Source organism: Chroicocephalus ridibundus, chromosome 8 (genome assembly GCF_963924245.1).
Source record: "Chroicocephalus ridibundus chromosome 8, bChrRid1.1, whole genome shotgun sequence".
Classification (NCBI taxonomy): domain Eukaryota; kingdom Metazoa; phylum Chordata; class Aves; order Charadriiformes; family Laridae; genus Chroicocephalus; species Chroicocephalus ridibundus.
The window spans coordinates 49,205,989-49,221,021 of record NC_086291.1 but is presented as its reverse complement, the minus strand read 5'-3'; the positions used below and the strand labels follow the sequence as shown (position 1 = coordinate 49,221,021).

Sequence of the window (15,033 nt, the reverse complement as noted above, 5' to 3'; positions counted from 1 at the left end):
GCTAACCTTAATGGATGGAGGGATGTGCATGTTGGTACAGGCACACTGTTGCCTGTTGCTGTTTTACTTCATAGGTGCGAGTCAGCGTCCTGCTTTTCTTTAGTGCCTGTTGGTGCTGCCTCTGGAAGAGATTGAAGCAAAGGAAAGGGTAATAATGGGCAAAGGAGAGCAAGTCATTTATGACTAATTGCTAAGATGTAAGGAATGGAAACAGAGTGTTCAAGGGTCCCGGTCTGCTGTGCCAGCTCTGACTGTGCACCACTCATTGTATCTTGCTGTGGGAGGGAGAGCGAGCAGAGCGTGTTTTGGAACAGCTCAAAGCTGCTGCCAAATAAGAGCCTGAAGCTTGTGACTTCCTCTAAGATTTAGGTGAGCAGGGCAGACCATACGAGTGAGCTGCAGCAAGAAAAATTGCACTGACAAAACAGTCTATATAAAAGTTGATGGCAGAGGTGGGATAGAACCTGGGAGTCCTGGATGTCTGCTGTGGACTGGCATATAATATCACTACATGTATCAAAGGGTACTCACGCATGTTGAAGAATCTTATGCACACATCTCCACATGAAAACCTTGCTCATGCTCTTGTATGACACTTCAATTTCATGTTTTATCAAGGCTTTGTAAAGCTGATCCTACCTTACTTGTAGTCTTCCAGAGATTGGAGATGCAAAGGTCCTTTTTTGTGTCTGCCACTTTGAACCCATTACATTTCTCTATCTCATTACAATTCTTCTATCTCCCTTTCTCTGCCAGAGGAGGGGAGGGGAAATGCATGGCTGCAAGGTCTCATTTCCTTGAGCAAATAACAGGTAGAAGAACTCTGCCCTGGAAATGTACAGAAAGGATGGAAACACCATTGCAAACAGCTTGAGACCAGCTGGGAACTCAAGGTCACCAGTCAGCTTCTGGTGCTGAACCAAAATCTGGATTGGTGGCAGCATACCTAGTGCATCATTTCGGGGCTTTCTCTCAGGCATTTGGTCTCTTTCTTTCCTGCAGAGGGAAGGTGGTGGTTCTCCTTTACTCTGACACCTCCCACACCTACAGTTTTCACAGGGCTTTTCTGCCTTCACCCACAACTCACAGTGTTGCAGAAACTGGGCATTAGAAAAAAAGAAAACAAACAAACAAAAAAAACCCCAAAAAAACCAAACAACAAGCCACCAAACGAAAAAGGCATCAAGCAGCCTGGCTAGGAAGTTGATTTGTCTTCAGTCCCCAAGCTGCTGTAACGGTGCCCTTGCTGCTAGCACTGGATGTGGGGCATGCCGACCTGAAGTTGCCTTGCAATGGTGCTGGCACCTTATTGCTTTCTGTTTTGGGTCCTGGCTTGGGTCCTTCTGCAGAAAGAACTGGTAGTGTTCAGATATGATGGTCACTGATGAAGGATGAATGCCTGCTATGTCACCAAGAATCCCTTTACCCATCTGTTCTCACTGAAATTGAAAAGTGCTTTTGCCCTTGCCTCATTTTTGTCTCATTCTGTGGCTGTCAGCACCAAGAAGAGCTGAGGTTTGAATTGACCGTGTCCATTTTTTGCTACATGGCCTATCAAAACCTTCATATTGACCTACGTAAGAGGAAGAGAATTTCACCAAAGCAGTCACTTTCTTCTGGGACTTGCCAAGACAGTTCATCGGTGGTCAGGCTGGGCTGTCATCAGCTCAACCTGCCTTAGGGTAATGTGACAACTCTTTTCCCACAGCTGAGTAACTTGAACCAGGTGGGAAACACAGCGAGTATGAAAGATAAGAAAAGGCATCGGAGCCTCTCTAGGGTTCTAGCAAAGTTTGCAGCTATTTTCTTGCAAGGCCAAACTCATTGCAAGCATCAGCAGACGTTACTCAAACTACCTCATTAATATGTCTCTCTGCTTGCTATTGGTATTTCCCCTGAACACTACAAAATGCACAGTTATTTTCTTTCTTCATGAGTGGGAAGTGTCTGGCAGTTATTGAGAAGTGATAGGGCCTGTTTGTGAACCAACGTTTTTGGATGTACTATAACTTTACCTTTGCAAGGCTGAGGATTGCCGATGTTAATAGGAGAACGTTATCATGAGCACTTTAGGACAGACAATTATAACTGCCTGCATCAATTTCATTACTTCCATCTGAGCTAAGGATTTTTATTTTTTTTTAAGATACCTAACCAAGATGTATAGACTACAAGTCTTGGATCATATTTTATCATGTTTAGGCAAGAGGTGCCAGCAATAAAGGTAGTTCCCCTTTGTACAAATTCTGCACTTTGTTTCTGTCTAATTGTATCTGCTTTCAGTGTCCAGCAACTGGATTGTTTCTGTATTTCTCTAGCAGATTAAAAAAAAAAAAAGGGAAAAAAAAAGACTTTTCTCCTACCTGAAATCTTTTCCCATACACGATTCTTAATGGCTGGTGTGAAATTACTACTTAGCATTTCCTTTGGCTGAGTTAAAGATACTTAGTTGGTCTTTAGTTGTTAATTTCTGAGGAAAGTTATCCAAGATTAAATCATTCTTATAGCATTTTCAGAACTATTTTCCACAACTTTTTGTTTAAATTGTGGATCCCAACAGAAGAAATGAACTAATAATGGTGTTATGGATGATACATGTAGCTGCAATAACATTTCTTTAAATTGATATGCATCCACAGTCTGTATGTTAGTTCCTCTAATTGCATTAATGTACTGCAGAATCTCATTCAGCTGGTTATCTGCTATTTCATTTTCTGATAAGGCTTTCAGAATTCAGTGTTCCACGACCTACTCCTGACTAACATTCATGGCTTCTAACAGACAAATGTGCATTTAAACATGCTAAAGAGCCAGAAAATGTCTGATATGTTTCAAACATTGCAGAATTGAACAAAGAACTTCTTGTCGGGGGGAGTTTATCAAATCCCTAGTAATTACCTGGAAATATTCTGTCCTGGTTTAGTTTTCTTGACCAACGTTTGTGTGCGTGCGTGAAAAAGTTCTTGTAAGCACATGTATAATTCTACTTAATGCAACTCTCTCTATTTCATATTTAGTCAGTCTTACTGTATTTATCACAGGGATCGTATGCAACCCTGATTAGAATGATAAGCAGGAGAGACTTCGTGCCTCCCAGCCTCCCTCAGCTAAAATCAGCTAATGGTGACGCTTCCTTTCAACAACCCCCACTCTGAAGAAAGTCGGCAGCAAAACAGGATATTTACAAAAAAAAAAAAAACACATAAATGAAGAGGTGGTGAAGTGGAAGCCAGAAAGATTCCTTTTTTTTCTTGATCAGTTTCTGAAATACTGTAATTATTTTACTATTTAATTTAGAAAAGGGACACCGTAAGCAGGCATAATTACAATATTACAGGGAAGAGGTTGATATCTGGATGCTACTGTCTAGCATCCAGAAATCTGGGACTGTGAAATCTGGGACTGGAAGGATACTCTTGGTCATGGAGTCCAGCTCCTGCTACTGTATCCATCAGATCATTTAATCCCTTCAGTAAAACAATACTAATGATTGAAATATCACAATCCTTGCTAAGCGTAGTCTCTTTCTCTCTCACTCCCATTCAAGACTACTTCAGACCCTTTGTTGGTTAGAAACCACGATCTTATCCTATAGCCAGACTACACCCATTTGGTCTTGTGCTAATGCTGTACTTAGTGTTTCTCCAGTCCTGACACTTCTGTCCCCCTTTTCCTCAGCTTCTTATGAAAGACAGATCATAACCCTGGCAAACTTTGGTTATTTTTTCTTTTTTGCAGTAACTAAGTCAAACTCTTTCATGCCAGAAGATTGTCACAGCCCCTTGTTACCCCAGCCCTAGAGCTCAGTTCAGTGTCTACGCTGGGCAAGCGGTGCAAACAGTGTTCCTTCAATATTTTTTGAATTTTTCAAGTAACAGTTTTTGTCTGTACTTATTAGTGGTCTCTGTCTACAAACTCACTCCATGTTTTCTGGGTTCCAGGCTGAGTCATGGGCTCCTTAGGGGTGCTGGGCTTGTTTGCTGGGTTAAGGTAATGGCAAATATTGCAAGCTGGAAGCACCTTAAAAAACACCGTATATTGCTGAGCAGATCAGGTCAGGATCCTTCATATTAAACTCCATTTGCTGGAAAATCACAATGTCGGAAACTTTTTATTTTTAAATGAAACTTCATCAGGAAAGAATTCAGAGAATGGAATTTTTGGTTAAAAAGGAGGAGAGGGAGTCTAGCATAACATTGTAGAGAGACAGTTTTCCATATTACAGATGATGATACACTTCAAATATCCTTACACAACCCTTCAGTAAACTGGGGTAATGACTAGGCCCTAAGTATTCTACATCCCCAATGAGTGCTTTGATCAGGAGCATATCAGCTATTACCTCTGTTTCTGTCTTTTGGAGTTTTCTTTTACAGCAAGGAAATACTTATGGGAAGGAAATACGATCCCAAGATTCCCACACTGCAGATGAGCAACTGGAATTGTAGCTTCTTGTGCATATGTGTTTGTGCATCTAAGAAAGAGAAAACTATGATGGGTCTTAGTTTTGATCATATATGAAGTGGGTGAATTCCTAAAACAAAAGATTTGTAGGCTAGAACACCCATTTCTATCCCAGCTTTTATTCTTGACCTCAAACCCTTTCACACTAGTTCAGGACAACTCCAAGTGGCTTGAAGAAAGGCTCCTTCAAAAGTTTTGTGATGCCAGCAGGTCAAGCAAGTGTTCGTCTAGTGAAGAGAAAGGGAATGTGCAGAAGACCAGTTACTCGACTCCCTCAAGGTAAAAAAGAACCATCATTAAAGGCAGGCAGCAGTGTTTGTAGTATAGATAGCTTTCAGCAGGTGACTACTGCTGATGGACAAGCTTATGAGAGAAAAATCTATTGAAGCCTTGAACATCCAGAAATTATGTCTGCTCCAGGAGACCCCTGAGCTGCAAAAGTCTGGAGTCTAAGAATGTTCTCAGATAAGAACATCTATGCTTCTTCTGTTGCTACAGTTTTCTCTAAGCATCTGGTTTTGGTTATTGTCAGAAACAGGATACAGGGAAACATGAACATTTGCTCCAAGCCACTGTGGCTCTCTGCTGCTTTTAAATTGTCATAAACCAGATGCCAAAAAATGCAGGAAGAAGAAAAGATGGAACACCCCACCACCCCGATCAAATAGCAGGAATTAAAGATTTCCTTTCAGGCAGCTGGTGCTCTAGATTGCTGTGCAAAGTACTATTTATGGCTATGAGAAGAACAGCTTCTATAGAAGAAATGAGAAGCTGAGTTGGTGCCCTGTCTGACAGAGTCAAGGTCAGCTTGTGTCAGGGCTGGCAGAAGCATGCTGTTAAACCTTCAACCTGCTGGTACAAATACTGACAAAACTTTTCTAACAATTGTTCTATCTTAGATAGTGTCTGGAATGGGAGGAGATGTGTGGCAGCTTGGCCTCCAGCTGTGCGTTACTGCTGTGCTGCTCCTTGGTGGAGGAAGAGGGAGAGGTAAGAGGAGATCTAGAATGGGCCCACTGTGGGAAGAGGCATGTGCATGTGCTTATTTTTCATTCACAGACCCTAAAGTATGCAAAACAAGATCTTGTGACTGCCCTTTCCCAGGTCCCAGGAACTGCTACAGCTGGCTGGCAATGCCAGGCCTAGGCAACCGAGCTCATCCTGGGCAGCAGAGAAAATGTAGCCACTACCCAACCCTAACACCTTACACTCATCTCATGCAATGAAGTGCGGTACAAGAGAGGAAGAACATCATGAGGAAGGGTAGATGAGGTGTCAGTAAAGAAAGCTCTAGCAAGTAATGCATTTGATGTACTTATGAAGGACTCATCAGATGATACACAAATGCAGCTCTGGTCTCCTTCCTCTGCAGAATTCCCTGGCAGCCTGAGCTGCCTGAATAACTACGTGAATACCGTGAGATGTGTGTGGACAATGGAGGAGCCCATGGGCGATGGACCTTTCCACCTGCATTTCACCAAGTAAGAGCTGCACACCAAGAGCTGTCGGTGCAGCCCCAGCCCTGGCATGGGCAGGATGGCACAGAGGAGCAGAGATGGGGTTTGTCCATGGGCTTTGCTCCCTCCACAGCTCTGTGGCACAGTGAGCTCTGCCACCTCATCACCCCATGCCTGGGCTGCCTCAGAAGCACCCTTTTGTGTACCCACTGCCTCGGGGGGTGCAGCAGAGGTCCAGCACACACGGCTGCATGATCCCCTTCCAGCTCAGGGCTGTCCACCCGTCTGCCCAGTGTCCCCTTCTGGCAGGGGTCCCTCAGCACAGAGAGCTTTCCCATCCCAGCCTCTACTCCCCATCATCCGGTGACTCCCACAGCTCATCCCATGTGAAGCAGACTAATTTCTAATTTCTAATCACTTCTTGTTTTGTTGCCTAGAAATTAAATCCCTAGTGGTTTAATCTCAATTAGTTCATACATATACACAAAAGGATTTTGAAAGTCTAGTGAGCTATAAGCTGTAATAACAGATTTAGAATATTACGTGAATAATTTTTCCTCTGACAGAAGAAATCAGGTGAATAGTTTGCTAGGTGACAGGATAATAAGCATTTGTGATATGCTAATTTGAGATGAACTTGTTTAGATAATGTAATAATGTTGTCTTGACTACCAAAAACTTGTGAACTATGACAAGAGCGTAAGCCACTGATATTAGATGCCTCATATATTCTGGTAAGGTTAAGTCAAAAATAGCCTCACTCTTAATGATGCTGAATTTTAAATCTATGAAAAAATGCCAAGCTGATAAACCATGGTATCCCAGTTTATTGTGGGGTCACATGCAACATGAAGAATTTGCTAATAAATGGCCATATTAGATAATTTAATAATAGAAGACTGCTCTTTGGAGCTACTTCCCCAAGATGATGTTTTCTGCCATTCATCCTGTTACGCTGTGCTGAAGCTTGCGAATATAAAAAAAAACAAAACAAACCCCCCACCCAACCAACAAACCAACCTCTGACATGTTTTGCTGTCAGTACTGGTTTGTTTGTAGCGAAAGAGGCTTTAATGTACAACTTGTTAGCTCTGTGCTGAGCAGTTGTAACTAACTGTCCACCCACTCCTACCCCCCTACACCAGCTGCTTTCCCGTCAGCAACGCGCAGCAGCCCTCTCGCTTTCAGAGGGAGCAGGGGGCAGGTACTGGGCTCTCTGTGCAGCTCCTGGGAGGTTTGGTGCTCTCAGCAGTGAGGTTATGAAGGTGCCTCCTTCCTCCCTCTTCAGCCCTGCCATCCAGCCAGCTTTACCGTCGCTTTCTGTGCTGTCTGCGCTAGAGGTTCATGTTCTTCCAGAACGCGCTGCTGTGCTAAGCTGCCACCCGTCTTTCATAAACTGAAAAGCACTTCATCATGTAACTTAAAAGAAACTTTCAGCCCTTTTATTCTTCTAGCCTCTGGTCAAAGGGCCACAATGCCAGCTGCAAACTGACTGCCAGGGAGAACATGCAGAATCAGTACCACTGCACACTCCATTTAGCCAGCCAGATCTTGGAAACAGATGGTTATAGAGTCTCTCTCCAAGGCAACTTCTTTGGACGTAACCACACGTACATTACCTTTCCAGAGTACAATCCCTGCAAGCACAGTAAGTATGAACCAGGGCAGCTGTGGGCTGAGGCTCCGCTTTGGTCTGCTATGCTCTCTAACAAAGGTTGTCTCAAAGACAGCAAGTGAAAATAATGGAAACAAGTCAGACTGCCCATCCCTGGAGAGTGCGCTATGTGGGCTTCATCAGTAAGGATGCAGTCCCAGTGTCTCTCTCCATTTTGACTGTTCCAGGACTTCAGAGAGGGCTGGCTCTGGAGCACCTTTCAAGTATACTTCTCATCTGCATCATGTTTTCTTGTGCCATGGATAATGTACAGTTAGACTTCCTCTATAGTTGGGCTTTTTTCTAAGAAATTAAGTCACAAGAAATCAAAGTAATGGATCTGATTCAATGTCCCATGGCCTGGTACTTCAGAGAAACATTTGAAATCTCAGAGCCTGTCTATATTAGTGGTATGTTGGAAGAGCAGAATGTGACATCCGGAGTAGTTCTTGGCTTGCAGGACTATCCCCAGGGGCTTTTTGAGTTATCATTAATTTATGTCAGTTCTGTAGCTATTCTGTAAGCTAATTTGGTCTACTGCTGGTCTTAGCACAAGTCTTTAGGGCCCAGCTTTATCTTCCAAGACTTTAGTCAGCCTAGTATCATGCGTCTCCTGTGGTGTTCACGTCCCAAATATTGTGAAAAAAACCTACCTCTCTATTTGCAGTAAAACTTGATCCACCTGCAAACATCCAGAGCAACGTCACTGCCAGCAAGTGTCAGATATGGTGGAGTGTGCCTTGGTACCTCGTTGAAATTCTTCAATATGAGTTGCAGTATAAGGAGTACAGCATGTCCTGGGAGGTAACTGGATGAGGCACACACTGATACTGCCCTGCTCTTTGGGCACAATGGCCTTGCCACTCAGCTCAGGGCCTTCTGGCAGCTGACTATTTTAAGCTGGCCTTTCTGGTTTCCCACATCAAGGCTAAAAGATTTTTATAATAAACATCAATACTGAAGATCAATGAATCTTATTCTCCTGAACCCCGCATTCAGAAATCATCCATAATCGTGCAGGCCCTCTTGCATCCAAGAAAAGAGGATTTGGAAAGGGCAGGGGGGGAAGAAGAGTATTTAAAAGACTTTGCCCAGCCTTGTTAACAGAAATTCTTTGTAATACTTTGCAGACCGCATTGAACAAGACACCATCCAGTTCACTGCCACAGATAGAAATTGAAGCCACAGAGCTTCGCAGTGGCATCACTTACATTGCACGACTTCGCTGCAAAGTTTCTGAAAATGAGGATTCGTACCACAGTCAGTGGAGCGAGTGGAGCCAGACAACAGTGTTTCAAAGACCAGGTACAAAGAATATTGTTTTACTTTAATTCATGTCTTTTCACGTCCATGTTCCAAAAAAAGGAAGATACCTGGTAAAATTATGCTTTTCAAATCAGAACTAGCTTCCTTCGAGTTTTCATAGCCAAATTGCTTTCCTTGAGGTCTTTAGCAGATGTTTCATTTGTATTGCTTGGTTATTTGGGGTTCTAGCTTGACTTCCAGACTCTCTATCAATTATATCTGTGCTGATTCTTTTCCTAGGTATACCAAAACTGTCTGAAAAGATCCTAAATACCAGAACTATGCAGTTCTTATTCATTCCTTTGAGTTTTGGTGCTCTACTCTATTTATTTTGGAACTGCAAGCTTTCTTCAAGGTATGTTATCATTTTTCATTAAGTTCTCCTTGATCTTTATAGCCTGGAGAGGGTAAATGAAGTGCCTTTATGTCCCTTTTGCTTCCTGTTTCTGCTGCACAGACTCAATTGTTTTCAAAAGCTCTTTTGATAATCTTGGGACATGACATGTTCCTTGGCTGATGATAATTAATGACCCACTAACCCACTACACAATCCTTAAGGAGTTCAAAGTGCCTCTGTGGTACCCAAACTCAGCTAAAGCTCAAGGTTGAGGGTCTCTTGGAGTTAAAGAAATTTAAGCGCATGGAAATTTTTTGTTAAGTTTCATGTAGATAAATTAAAAGTGCAAGTACACAGCAATCCATAAAGGTGGTTATACTGATGCCAATGTTAAGCCACTTGTGACATACCTGGCATTAGTCAGTATGTAAAATACCAATACAAGCAAACAACACCGACTCCAATTCAGTGTTTCTTAGGTTCTGGGACCAAGCTGTACTGAGAAAAAAAGCGTCTCTAGAACCTTGGTGCAACCACCTTCTGCAATCTTTTATGCTGGCAGGGCAAAGGTACATCTCCTACCTCTTCGTTTTCTGCCTTGACATACATTATTATGCTCCATATACATGTCAGCCTTAGAGAAACAGAATACACGATGTACCTATGATAAAATATTTTTACAGGATAGACTCTAATAAAGGGTCTAGGATGACTGGCAGAATTTGTCTGTCTAAATGTAATGAAACTAAAACTCTCTAAAACACTTCCAGAAACAGTGGTTTAGATCAAATAACTTGCTAAACAAATCCGTAAATAGCTCAGCGCATATAATGAGTAATAGACTAGTATTGAGTTTGTGGCATATAGCATTTCTCAGAAACTTTTAAGACTGCGCTTCAGGCTAGAAACATTAAATGCATGCACAGGAGGCAGAGCAACAATTGCATGAGATGTCAGATGAAATGGACTTCTCATACAATCTTTCTAACGTAAGTGCGGGGCTTTCATCTAATCAGTGTGTACATCATTGACACAGAATAGAAAAAACTTGTCTGATTTTACTTTTATTTTAAGAGTTGTTTTCTCACTTCAGGGCAAAAAGCCTCTCCTGTTTTAACATTCCCACACCAGCTGCTTTCTTTCAGCCACTCTATAATTTGCACAATGGGAATTTTAAGGTAAGAAATAAGTTTCATTTCTTTCTTATGACCCTCATTTCATGAGGGGAGGGGTTTTTTTGTGGGATTAATAATTCTAGCTCCTGAGCAGAGTTACTGACACATGGTTCTGGTCTTCCTGGGAGTTTATAGTTTCTCAGTTTCCTGCCTCCACATACTAGCTACACCACCAGAGCTTCTGTCCAGCTTCTCTCCCCTTAGAAATAAAGCCTCTCCAGTCAGTCACTTCCTGTCCACTCTGAATGTGAAAGGTGCACCCTGCGAAAGCAAAAAGCAAAGCAATACAAGCAGCTTGTGGTGTATTCTGGAGATGAAGTCTTGAAGATTTCTTGTGAAATTAGCAGATAGCTTCTCTACCCTATTACTCTAACTTTGCCCAGCAGATTTGCACTAAAACTCTGAATTATTGTGCCAAAGCCATACAGAAAGAACAGTTATTTTGCAGATTCCAACTCTAAGCAAACTGTCCTGAACTTATTGATCCTTCCACTAGGACTGGGTTCAACCTAATGAGGCTTGTATCCAACTCAGAAGAGAAGAGGCCAGCAACTCAAACAAAGTGACTGCAGATGGACTTTCTGATCTAAACGCTCAAGATCTGATTTCCCAGATCTCCTTGAAACCTCTGGAAAGCACAAATCTGGTTTCTGCAGAAGAAAACTTTGTATTTGCCTCGGGTCCAAGCCAGCAGTATGTCCCCAGCAGGTATGTAAGAGCGGAAGAGATAGAAGTGAGGCTCGGCCTATTGTTTGCACAAAACGATGCTGCTGATAGAGTTGGCCTGAAAATCTCTGAAATAATTAAAGCCAACCTCGAGAGCCCGAGCATGGAAAGGAATTATCCCTCTCACTCACAGCATGGGAAGGGTGACTTCCTTATGCTTCAGGAATCTTTTGAGATAGCAAATGTGTCCTTCAGCAGCAGTGACTATTGTACATTGTGTGACAATGATACCACAGGAGGTTTGATTCCTGCTGAACTACTGGAGCCCTCCAACGGTAATAGTCTTGTCAAACATCAGAGTGATCAGAGTGACCTTTCCTGAGGAATACTGCCTACAAAGATCTTTGTGCCGTCCTCTCACCTCCCAACACTGTCTTCCCAAGTGGCTTAAATGATGACTGTGCAGACAACTGCAAATGTATCATGTTTAGGTAAATCCTCAGTTTCTGGACTTCAAAAGAAGATTGTGACCAACTCCTCTGGCTAGCGAATACAACCCCTACAGGCATGGCAAGGCCTGACTCCAATAACATCTGTTGTCTCAGGAGACACATGACCATGCTCTTCCCTAAATTAACCTCCTGGCAGCAGCAGCAGCCAGCAACCCCCGAGTCTAAGGAAGCAGCAGCAGACCTGCTGTTTTTCCTCCGGAAGAGCTATTGGAATTGTGTCCCTCTCAGAAGCACCAATATTTGCAATGTGCTGAACCATGATTTAAACTCCATCATTATTTTAAAACTATGTACGATTCTTCATAAAACCATGATAAACAATTTTTGTTAAAGAGGGTAATTTTTGCTTCTTAATATGATATTGATGACTTCAAAGGGTTCCTGATTACATCAGAATTTATAATTGCACTATTTAAAGATAATTAAGCAGTGGGTATTGTTCTTTATTATCCTGAATGGCTGTAACTTTTTATTTTCCAGTAACTAAGCCCCATCTAATGCTTTGATTTTAATAAAAATTTAATCCAAGGTTAAGTGGCTGGGCTGATCTAATGGAGAAAGGTGAAATGCAAGAATACCACAAACAAGCTTTATGTAATCACAAAACAGGCCAGGCCCACTGCCTCTCCAGGGCTTTTATTATTTTTCCAGAACTGATGAGTTCTTTGGCTATCTGTTCAACAGGCACAGCCTTTTTGAGCCAAATCTCGGGAGGTTTACTTCCTGCCCTAGACACAGAAAATCCTATATATGATCACCAAGCAGATTCCTGGACTCTTAGTTACATCTCCTAGATTTAAAGGGCTCAACAGTTTTAGCAAGCATACTGAGATGTGTCCGCATGTACCTACACTAGCTGGCACATGCATACGTACATTCACACATTCAATCTCTCTTCTTTGGGAGTGCTTTTGGGAGCGCTTCCCTTCTGTCGTGGTTTAACCCCAGCCACCACCTACAACCACACAGCCGCTCGTTCACTCCCTCTTCTCCCCCAAGAATGTGTGCTAAGCTATTGTGGAAAGTCTTCATCTGGGAGAAAAGCAGCAACAGAACGCGAAGTTCACATCCAAATTGTGTGACAGACACAGGAGGTGCCAGCAGTGATTTGTTTTCAGTGTTGTAAGCGACAGGCTTTTCTGATGTCTGAAAAAATATCCCCTTTCTGGTCCTTCGTGCTTTTTATCTTGTAAAAACTATATTCAAGGGTGCTTTTTATACTATACTACAATCTAATGGCAGAAGAATGTGATGTTACTGTCATTAATGGTTGCTAGGATTTCCTCTTCAGAAGAAAGTCTGTAAAACAAGACCACATGCCTGAATAATTTTGGTGATTCCCAAACTTTTAGACCTCCTAGTGTGGCTTGAGGTAGTGTCCCAAATTTCAAATCTTCAGAATCAGAGGGATGCTTCCTGAAATTGTCAGATCAATTGTACCTTAAATCTCTCGGATCTTGACAGCCCTTGCTTGTGAATGTCTGCATAGAAATTGAACCAGTTTCACAAAATCTTGTTTAGTTAACAAGGTATTCTGTACTGGTAATATTAGCAAAAGGAGAATGGGAACAATCACATTCAAGTATGAGTAAGGAGCAGCAGGTCAGGCTATGGAAGAGAGAGCACAAAACTCAATGAGATAGAGAAGCAAAAGGAAATAGAGATTGAATGTAGTAGGAAATTACTTGAGAGAAATTAAAAGTCAAAGGTGATGCTGCCTGTGTCCATCAGGCCACGACAGGATGACTGTAAGAACTGAGTCTGGAGATAATGACAGGCTGATGGTTAAGGGGCTAAAATGATATTGCAGCACCAGCGGTTCTCCAGGTGACATGCTAACAACTTTGAGCTGCTTCTGCTTTTATGAAGCTACTTATAAAATGGGGAAAGTGCAAAGAGGAAAGGTACCACAGAAAATGTTAGTTGTTGTGGCTTAGAAAAAAAGAACAAAATGCCTTGGTTTCACAATTAGGTCTTTGGAACAATCAAAGCCTTGTTTTTATTCAGCCAACAAAAAAATACAATTTTTCTAGAAAAATAGTGCATAAAAGCCCATTTTTCTGTCCTTTTGCTTTGCGGTTTTGTTTTGGTTTTTTTCTTTGGTTTTTTTTTATTCTTTTTTTTTTGTCTGTGTGTCATGTTTGAGACTCGTATTATGTTCAAGCTGTGGTTATTCACAGCTTCTCCCAGAATCTCTGAACCATTCTAAGGCTGAGTTTTGCCTTCAAGTGTGATACAGATCCTTCCAGTGGAAGATAGAGAACTACCATTTAATAAGGAGACGTAACGGGGTCTTTGCTCAAGCCTTTGAAGCCTTTCATTTCCTGGGACTACCAAATGCATGCTACGTATATCATCTGCAACCAGAACAAAGTGGCCAGTATTTTCCCCTCTCTTTTCTTCCTGTTGAGTTTTGCCAGAGGAAGTGATTTCAGAAGATAGTTAAGTAATGCTTGTAAGCCACTAAGGAGATGAAAATGTTCTATGACAAAGATTTTGATTTAGTTGTGGGTTTGTTTTTTGGTTGTTGGTTTTGTTTTTTTTTTTTCTTAAAGGGAATGAAGTAAAAGAACTAACGCTGTGTGATTATTCAGAAGTAAATAAAGCAGAGGAATTAATGCAAACTTTGAATTTTCAGAAGTTAGAGTCTGACAGCTTTGGAAAGAACTTTAGTTTAGAGAACATTGACTATACGAATCATTAGTAAAAGTTGGTTTGAAAACATTGTAGAAGAAGTAGAAGAGGGAAGAACTAAATGCTTTCCCTAGTTTGCAGACCAAAGCACTAAGGCAGTGCTGCTGCTACCACTATCAACAGAAAAAGGGATGAGGCTGCTCCTGAGTGAAGATGTATTTTACAGCTCATAAAGCCAAGGTGGACCAGCACGGTGAGCTATCCCATGGTGTCTAGCATGTGAGCACTAGCATAGTTCTGCGAGTACCCACTTAATAGCTATACCTCTGGTGAAGTACTGGTGTTCCCAGTAATGAGTGATAGAAGCTGTATCTCCATCAGACTTTCTGCTGTTTAGTCATCTGCACGCTCATTTCAAGAGGGCTAAGAAGATCAGATTGCATGTTTCTCAACAGTATAGGTATCACAGCACCAACACAAATGCATTTTGAAGGAGCAGCAAACAAGTCACAAACATTAAGGCACAGCATTCAACCTGTTGTGCCCGCTCAGTTAGGATGACTTGTCTCCACAGAGTGGCTTCTAATGCATCAAAGCAAAATCCAAGTGTCAAATAGTGGTGTTTGGCATGCTGAAACACTCCCTGCAGCCCTGAGCTTCAGGGCTTAAGATCATTGATCTGCAAATTCCTGCTCAAAGGTGCAGAAGCTTAGCCTGTGAAAGCAATGTTTTTTCCTGAGACTGCCATTAGTCAATGGCCAAATAAAGCCATAAATCTTTTCCTAGTTAAGTAAGCAGATAGGAAGAGAGTAATTCCAGAGACAAGAGA

At 42.0% G+C, this 15,033-nt stretch overlaps 1 protein-coding gene across 1 annotated transcript; it reads left to right on the top strand.

Annotated features, from left to right (window-relative positions):
• Positions 1-5,375: 5,375 nt before the first annotated feature.
• LOC134519159 (interleukin-9 receptor-like) lies at positions 5,376-11,440 on the top strand. The gene is made up of 8 exons (XM_063342904.1): positions 5,376-5,454; positions 5,837-5,945; positions 7,376-7,569; positions 8,243-8,379; positions 8,706-8,880; positions 9,121-9,235; positions 10,311-10,395; positions 10,889-11,440. Exons 1-8 carry the CDS (start codon positions 5,376-5,378, stop codon positions 11,438-11,440), a joined length of 1,446 nt encoding a protein of 481 aa, XP_063198974.1.
• Positions 11,441-15,033: the final 3,593 nt, after the last annotated feature.

What these genes read in the sequence shown, in the direction of transcription:
- LOC134519159 (XM_063342904.1), top strand. Translation starts at nt 5,376, where the DNA reads ATGGGAGGAGATGTGTGGCAGCTTGGCCTCCAGCTGTGCGTTACTGCT. An exon ending in GTACAATCCCTGCAAGCACA is followed by an intron (nt 7,570 to 8,242) that starts GTAAGTATGAAC and finishes CTCTATTTGCAG; the next exon opens with TAAAACTTGATCCACCTGCA. An exon ending in AGTACAGCATGTCCTGGGAG is followed by an intron (nt 8,380 to 8,705) that starts GTAACTGGATGA and finishes AATACTTTGCAG; the next exon opens with ACCGCATTGAACAAGACACC.